The sequence below is a fragment of the Glycine max genome, chromosome 15, assembly GCF_000004515.6.
Source record: "Glycine max cultivar Williams 82 chromosome 15, Glycine_max_v4.0, whole genome shotgun sequence".
Classification (NCBI taxonomy): Eukaryota; Viridiplantae; Streptophyta; class Magnoliopsida; order Fabales; family Fabaceae; genus Glycine; species Glycine max.
The window spans coordinates 8,250,055-8,258,810 of NC_038251.2; the positions used below are offsets into that span (position 1 = coordinate 8,250,055).

General features: G+C 30.8%; 1 protein-coding gene and 1 pseudogene across 1 annotated transcript; both read left to right on the forward strand.

The window, feature by feature from the left end:
- Nucleotides 1-2,035: 2,035 nt before the first annotated feature.
- LOC100500627 (putative peroxiredoxin IIF) lies at nucleotides 2,036-4,112 on the forward strand. The gene is made up of 5 exons (NM_001250092.2): nucleotides 2,036-2,275; nucleotides 2,357-2,386; nucleotides 2,607-2,765; nucleotides 3,287-3,381; nucleotides 3,782-4,112. Exons 1-5 carry the CDS (start codon nucleotides 2,072-2,074, stop codon nucleotides 3,885-3,887), a joined length of 594 nt encoding a protein of 197 aa, NP_001237021.2. The 5' UTR covers nucleotides 2,036-2,071; the 3' UTR covers nucleotides 3,888-4,112.
- Nucleotides 4,113-6,053: 1,941 nt separating this feature from the next.
- Nucleotides 6,054-8,417, forward strand: LOC100789601 (peroxiredoxin-2F, mitochondrial-like; annotated as a pseudogene).
- The last annotated feature ends 339 nt before the right edge of the window (nucleotides 8,418-8,756 follow it).

Below are 8,756 nucleotides of genomic sequence, written 5' to 3' on the forward strand. Positions count from 1 at the left end.
ATCTTCCATATCAAGAATCTTTCAAGTTTCAAAATGAAATTCCAAAGCATGTTCTTTGTGGAAAAAATAGAGCTAATTTGGATACGGTTGGAAAAATAATAAAAGTATGTTTCCATCGTGATATACATTTTAATATAAAATTTACTATTGAGATCAATTTAGGTATAAATTTTTAATTAAATAATAATGATTATATTTTAAAAGATAAATAAACAAATTCATGAAAAAAATTGAAGTAGTTTTCATGAAAAAATTGAGGCGTATAAATTAATTTTAATTTAAAAGAGAATTTTAAATTGTTATATTATTATTATTATTATTTAATAAAATTATTGGAACTAACTTAGTGTATAATTCCTCGAGTAAGATAAAGGCTGCAATTTGAATATGGATTTCTAGATCCTCATGTGGACCGGAGAGGACCATTATGCTCCAGTGAAGACTTTTTGATAGTGAATAGTAAAGGAAAAGCTTCGAACCATTGCTTTCCTTGAAGACAACAAGAAAGGAAAAGTCACTAAAAATTAAAATAATTTTCACTTTATCATTTTCTAGATCATATATTAACTAATAAGATTGGCATAGCAACGTAAAGTTTTATTATGTTTACATATGGAAAAATAATTTATTTAATAAAAAAATTTATATTCGATTATATTTGTATGTAAGATTTCCTTCAATCAAAGATATTAATATGATTTCTGAACCAACAAAAAATCTTATTAGCACCATTGGAAAAGTAAAGTGTTGTATATGATTGCAAGCATAAGTTTTGGGGTTTGCCTATAATGAAATTGTCAATCAATTATTCTTGGCCTTCCTGGCAAGATCTGCTGTTTAAGAATGTCCTATTGCGGTTGTCGTGGTTACAAAGAAATTTCCCTTTATTATTATTTTTAAAAATATGATTCTTCCTCTGTCAAAAGAAAAATATAGTATATGATTCTTCCAAGAAATTTTCCTTCTAGCCGACACCCTCAAGAAAAATGAATTTTTTATCAACGCCTTTTCTTTTTGGCCCAAAAGTTTAATCGACACCAAATACTACTACCACTCAAGTATAAGTTTATGTGCATAACTTTAGGACTGTATTAAGTAAAAAAAAAAAAAGTAAAAGAAGCATGATAGAAAAGAAAATGAATAATTTTTTTTAATAAGTTTTCAAATTGTTTAATTTAAAAATCAGAAACATAAAAATTAGAAATAAAAAATAGAAAAATTATCAAATATGCTGCATCACATCAATCACTCACTTAAAACACTTGTCTTATGAAAATATCAATCCCCATTTTGCTTTCAGGTTCATTAAAGCCAGCATGTTGCAAACAAAAACACGTTAATGACCTTCATTTTCTTCGCTATAATAATTGAGGGACACATTGACAGGATCAGCATAACAGCCAAGGAAGTGGCAGGGATGCTTCTTAGATTTTAAAGATATTTACGGAATTTTTCGTTCATCTTACATTTAAGAATTGGCTAGATAGAAGATATATAAAAAAGTTTATCTTTCTCTCAAATCTCATGCATCATTAGAGTCATCTGATCTCCCCCATAATAAATAAAAAAATTAAAATCATCTCATCCAAAGTATTATTATTCATTGTGGTGGTTAGTGGTCATCGTAGTTTTATCCTTGTTTAAAAACATCTCGGCCGATTAAGAAGAGAAATATGTTTATAGATTATTATCTCTTACTTTCATTTCTACTCCACAGTAAATACATTTGTGTAAATTAACTAAAGATGGGATAAGAATAAAAATATAATTAACAAAAGAGCAATTAATGTTCTTTAAACTTTGAAAACAAAAAATAAATAAAAGCAAAAACTTACAAAAAATTCGACAATTAGAAACACGAAGGTAGTAATAACCTTCGACACTCCAGATTTAGGACGAAATTTCAAATGAATAATGACTCAACCCATTGTTTGCGGGTCAGATTGAATTGGGCTAGACTAATTGGACTGGGCCTACTTTAAGAAATGGCCCGGTAAGGGCCCATAAAATTGGAATGTTGTTTCTTTTTCTTTCCATAGAATTCAGTGCTGAGCCTTTGTAGAAATTTGTGATGGCATCGGTTATGGTGAATCGAGGTGGTTCCAGGATCATCAAGTCAGTGTCTGCAGCTCTTGGTACGAGGTTTTTCGCAAAGGTTGCAACTGGGACTGACATAGTCTCTGCCGCACCCAATGCTTCTCTCCAGAAAGCTCGTACCTGGGACGAGGGTCTTGCTTCCAAGTTCTCCACCACTCCTCTCAAAGACATCTTCAAGGTCCCTCTTTTTCTATTTTTCAAACCCCCTTTTCTCTTTTTTCCTCAATTGCTAATGCCCCTTTTTTCCTTCATGTTTCAGGACAAGAAAGTTGTCATCTTTGGGCTCCCAGTAAGTTTAACTTGCAATTTTTTCTGATATGTTGATATGTTTTGGGGTGTCTCTTTGGTGTTTGTTGGTCTTGTTTTGTAAAATTTGGTACTATTTTATGTGGTTGAATGAATGCTTCCTATGGTCTAGGAAATGGAATTGTTTGAAAGAAATGTGTTACTTTTTTTTTGTTATAGACTTATTCCATAGTAATGTATTTTTTGCTTTGGCTTTCTCTCAGGGTGCATACACAGGAGTTTGTTCAAACAAACATGTTCCTCCTTACAAGGAGAATATTGATAAGTTTAAGGCTAAGGGGATAGATTCTGTTATTTGTGTGGCTATTAATGATCCATATACTATGAATGCGTGGGCTGAGAAGCTTCAAGCCAAAGATGCTGTAAGCTACCCTGTTTTCCTTGCATTACTATTAAAAAAAAGCTTCATGTGCTGAGTTTTTCTACCTACAATGTTGCGTGTGCGCTGGTGATTAGTTTTTACTTTTTGCCTTGAAAAACAGTTGGTATTTCTTTATTTGCGCTGTTGAATTTTTGTTACCAATTTCTTGTGTCACAACTAAAGGATCATTGAATCTGTAAACTCGTTTCTAATTGAGTTTGGGATGTTGTGCTGTGCATTGTCATCTTGTTAGTACTAATCACTAGTTTGAAGATAATGCATCAACAGTGCAGCAATTTGGTTAAATGAAATATATGAAATTGTAGTAATTTTAAATTAAGCTCTTCAGTGAACATAATATGTTCAATAAATATGGAGATTTCTATGTTGATTATCATGCATCAATCAACGTTTTGAATTAGAATTTTTTTCTATTTGCTGCCTTATGGTATTCTCATTTCCTCCTTTTTGGGAATTGGTTATGAGCATTGTCTTTTCTTATTATATAACATTTGTCTCCAGATTGAGTTTTATGGGGACTTTGACGGGAGCTTTCACAAAAGTTTGGAATTAGTTACTGATCTCTCTGGTGCATTGCTTGGAACTCGATCAGAAAGGTATATCATATACCCTCCTTGAACATTTGTTTGGTTTTGATGTTCTAGAAAACTTGTTTATTCTGATATTTTAAAACTAGACCATACACCAAAGTGTTGCGACAAGTTCATTGTTTAAAAAATTAACAATGGACGTAAAGTACTGAAGGATTTACCAAGTAATGACAACATCGCAAAGTAAATATATTAACAATGTCAAACTTTAGAACTTCTGATTCAACTTGGTTTGCTACCACTTGCTGTTTTTTGACCAAATACGGGTTTTGACCAGAAACCAGACCAATTGATTTGGACGGCTAATCCTTAGAACATTGTTTTCTACACAAGACATGTCTGTTCTGTTTTGCATTATAGATTATAGATTTCAATTCTCAGAAAAGTAGCTGTTGTTTCGTTGTAGATGGTCAGCATACGTGGTAGATGGAAAGGTTAAGGCTCTTAATGTTGAAGAAGCTCCATCTGATGTTAAGGTTTCTGGCGCAGATACCATTTTGGGACAGATTTGAAATCTCTGTTGGTTTGTATGTACGTAGTAATAGGTTTTCAATAAAATGTACATGATACTTCCAGCTGATCCAATGTTTTGACTCGAGAGATTTTGTCCTTTTTGTTGTAACTACTCCCTTCTTCATTCCCTGGATGCATGGTTATTCGATTAACAGGCAATCAAGATGTAAGAAAAAATTCTCTTTAAATGACTGTACTTAATTTTAATTAGACTCAGATATAACTTCTTTCAAATATTCGTTGTATTGAAATGTAGAGATTTCAAACAAAAAGTGATTGAGAATCCAAATCATGTCTAAACAGTTTTTTTTAACCAATCAAATTATATGTGATTTTGTCATTAATTAATTTTTAATTTTAAATTAGTTATTGATTATTATTTTTTAAAATTTTATAATTACAGCATTTTTAAATTAAAAAATATGATTAAAGATAACTTTAAGTTTAAACCCTGAAATCTTTTTAGTTACTTTAACACTTTTTATAAAAAAAATATTTTGGGGTTTAAGGTTTAAAAATTTCTTATTATTGTTTCTTAAGCATAGTTTTTATAAATGTATTGAAAGTTATTAATTAAAAATATTTTAGGGTTCAGACTTCTAGAATTTATTTTTAATTTAAAAAAGTTTATAATTTTAAAATTTTAAAAAATAATAATCAAGCACTAATTTAAAAAAACAAAAAAATAATTAATAAAAGCATGACTTATAATTTGATTGGTTAAAAATTAACGGTATTAAAACTCTTCAAATTAGTGGGACACCATAGAAACTCTTTTATAAACAAAGTACTTTATTTTAAACTTAAATCTTGGAAAAATGTAGATACCGTTGTAAATTATAATCTACGAGCACGGCTATATTGTACGAAAAATATAAAGAACGAAATGCACTATCACTTAATTAAACCCTGATTTAGCTATATTGTTGTCAATTAATATTTAGCAATATTCGTGTGGCTCTGTACAATGAAATTTTTGTAACATTTAGCATTTTCCATAATGCTCTAATCTACACATTCCAGAACATTACTTTTGGATAAAATGTGTTTGAAGTCTTTTGATCAAATTTTTCTTAATTCCTCCATTTTAAAATTCATACTTTTGGCCATTGTTTTCAAAATCAAAATCGGTTTGATAACAAATTCAGATACTCCAAAAAACCCGAAGCATTTTAGAACTGGTATCCGGTCCAAAATCGATATTAAACCGATTTGAATTGATCTTTTTTATTTTTATTTTCATTTTAAAAAAATTAAAATAAATAAAAATATATATTAAATATTTCATATAAATATTAATCATTTTATTAATTATTATTAATTTTATTTTATAAAACAAATAATTTAGTCATATATTAATTTATAATTTTTTAAATCTTAATTTTTTATAATCTTATATTATTTTATTACTTAAAATATCATATAATATTAAAAAGTATACAATTGATTCAATTATGATTAAACCATTCAACAATTAATCAATCTCTTCATTGATTTAATCTCCGATCCAATTATAAAAACATTGCATTTAGCCCTTGACTTTCTAAAATGTTATGGAATTCATCTGTGTCCTTTGGCACTGTTAGTGAGTTGGTTTACATTACTAACATCTGTCTGTAATGCCTTGTTGAGCCAATAATGTTAGAATGAGAAAGGTTAATCCTCTCAACTCCAGCAATTCTTTGACAAGTTAGTTTTTACTAAAGGAATTTAAGAATCCCAATCACTAATCGGGATACTCCTTTTTAATCATATGCAGAAAAAAAATTCTGGACACCGCATGCATTTAATTTGATATTAAAGATGTATATTTAGGAAGTGACTGAGATTATTAATCATAAAATTAATTAGCAAAATTAGAGACTACAAAGTGAAGGACCTCTAAATTTAGTAGTAACCCAATTTCTTTTGGTCGACCAAAATATTTATGTGGCGGGGATTACCTTTAGAGTGAAGAAGGAGCCTAGAGAGAGAGAGAGAGAGAGGAGTGCTGAAGACAGGAGCCAAAAAGGTGGATTAAAGGACAAGACAAGAATGATAGGTTGCGCTATGGAGTCATGCATGTAAAGGCAAAAATAAGCCTCGTACATGTTGGAGTGCATGTTTTGTTCGTATGTTTCATTGGCATTTTCCAACTAAACTTAAGGAATCCCAGCCACGAAGCCATGACACCCGGTTTGGTGAAGCGACTCACCAAGTCATTGTCTGCAACTCTTGGGTTCAGATCTTCTTCCTCTGTCGCCAAGGTTACAACTGGAACTGACCTTCTCTCGATTGCACATAATGTTTCTCTTCAGAAAGCTCTCACGTGGGACGAAGGCGTTGCTTCTATGCCATTCTCATTTTCAAACCATTTTTATCCTTTTGGCTCAGTTACTATAACTAATGTCCTCTCCCCACGATGTTTCAGTACAAGAAAGTGGTCATATTTGGAATCCCGGTGAGTTATATATCTTCATACTTTTCTTATCAGTTGATGCCAGGTTTTAAATTGTGGTGCATAACGTCAAGGTACTTTCACACTCCGCAATCGTATCACGACCACAATGCGGTCATATCAGCCGCATTTTTCTGCAATTGTTTCCAATGTAAAGATTTTCTGGCTCACCGTAATCGCAATTGCAATTTAAAACCACATTATGCATTTTAGGTTGTGTTGTACTGTAGTACTTATTTTATAAAATTTCTGTGATATTTTGTGTGACAGAATGGATACTTCATGTGTTCTGAGGAAAAAAATTGCTTGAAACAAATTAATGGGCACTATTTTCATGTTGTTTTTTCCAAAATATTTGTTGTGATGCTTTGGCTATCTCTCAGGATGCATTCACAGGGGTTTGTTCAGAAGAACATGTTCCAACTTACATGGATAATATTGATAAGTTTAAGGCTAAGGGAATCCATGCCGTTATTCGTGTCTCGATTAATGATCCATTTACTATGAATGAGTGGGCAGAGAAGCTTCAAGGCAAAGATGCTGTAAGTTTTATACATGTCTTCTTGCCTTACTAGTTACTTTCTCCATTCTTTTTAACTACTGTTGCTTGATATTAGTAAATAAAAATTAAGAAATATAATTAATATTCACATTTGTATCAAGATTGTTATATGATTTTATATTATACTACATTTTTATTTATCAACTAATTTTTTATCATTTATTATTTCCCTTTCTCTCTCTAATGATATAATCAATAAAATGGTAATTATTATTTCCCAAGTTACCTTTTTATCCTAATGTTGTATTACATTCACTTCTGTCGATTTTTTTTTTCTTTTGGGGTATTTTTATTTTTATTTTACCTTTTTGGTGTATTTTTTTTACTGCTTTAATCTTTAGCCTAATGTTATGAGTGCAACTCTCTATTTTACTTTTTTAAAATTGGACTTCTAGATTGAGTTTTATGGGGATCGACTTTGATGGGAGCTTTCACAAAAGCTTGAAATTAGTTGCAGATCTCTCTAATGTTTTGCTTGGAACTCGATCTGAAAGGTATATATATATATATACCCTCCTTGAATTAAGACTTGATACATTCTGTCTTTCAAATGAACATTTATTTTGCTTTGTTATTTTAGAGGACTTGCTTTCTTCTAATATTTTGAAACTGAACCCGAACACTGAAATGGTGAGGTCACAGGTTCTTGTTTAAAAAAGAAAACAAAAGATGGATGTAAGTGGCAAAGAAATTACCAAACAATTAATGGTATCATAACAAAGTAAATATGTTTAACAATGTCAAACTATTTTCATGCTCAAGAATGTATACTTTTAAAGAGGAAATAGACATAGACATTTGATTCAGAAGTTAGAAATTAGAAAAAATGGTAACAACCTGATTCCTGGACGTGTAGTCCTTAGAAGATTGCTTTCTACATAAGACGAATCTATTATATTCTATCTTTGACTACAGATTTAAGATGCCAATTCTGAAAAGATTACCTATTGTTTGCTTGTAGATGGTCAGCATGTGTGGTAGATGGAGTGATTACAGCTCTTAATGTTGAAGAAGATCCGTCTGTTGTCACGGTTTCTGCTGCACAGACTATTTTGGAACAGATTTGAGGTTTCTGTTTACATGTATGAAAAAAGTTTACATTATAGTATTAGGTTGGTTTATAATTCAGTAAAATTGAATTTGATCGATTGAGATTTAGCAGGTTGGTTTATTTTTTATTTTTAGTTTTGAATTTTAAATTTTTTTTTAAAAAACAATCAATTCTTTGTTTTAATTTGAAAATAATTTTAAATCAACTTTTAAAATATAATTAGTTTCAAATAAATTTATTTTAAGAGTTTCATATCGTATTAAAATTAATTTTAAAGTATTTTTATGTGGTAGTGATAACAATGATAATAGTGGTGTTGTTAGCAATGACGGCGGTAAAGATACTGTTATGACAATGACGGTGATAGTGGAAGTGATATTTGTAGTAGTGGCGATGTCAATGATGATGACAATGATGACAAAGTAATGGTGGCGATGTTGATGATGACAATTAGTGGTGGTGTGGTGACGGAGGTGGTATTAGTGGTGGTGGTGGTGATGGTAGTAACAATGTTAATGGTAATGGTGGTAATAGCAATATTAGTGGTGTTGATAACGATGGTGTTGATAGTAACAATAGTGGGTGGTGGTGGTGGCGACGTTAATGGTGGCGTAACAATGACGATAGTGGTGGTGGTAATAATAACAATAACACTGACCGTGACAATAATGGTGATAGTAGTGGTGATGATAACAATACTAATAATGCTAGTGATATTGGTGACTACAATGATGACAATGAAAGTGTTAGTGGTGGCATTAAGTGGTAGCTGTGTGGTGCTAATAAAGGTGGTAACAATGATAGTGCCATTAGCATTG

Coding starts and splice junctions, on each gene's coding strand:
- LOC100500627 (NM_001250092.2), top strand. CDS start 2,072: ATGGCATCGGTTATGGTGAATCGAGGTGGTTCCAGGATCATCAAGTCA. Junction 2,766..3,286: donor AGCTTCAAGCCAAAGATGCT/GTAAGCTACCCT, acceptor ATTTGTCTCCAG/ATTGAGTTTTATGGGGACTT. Junction 3,382..3,781: donor CTTGGAACTCGATCAGAAAG/GTATATCATATA, acceptor GTTTCGTTGTAG/ATGGTCAGCATACGTGGTAG.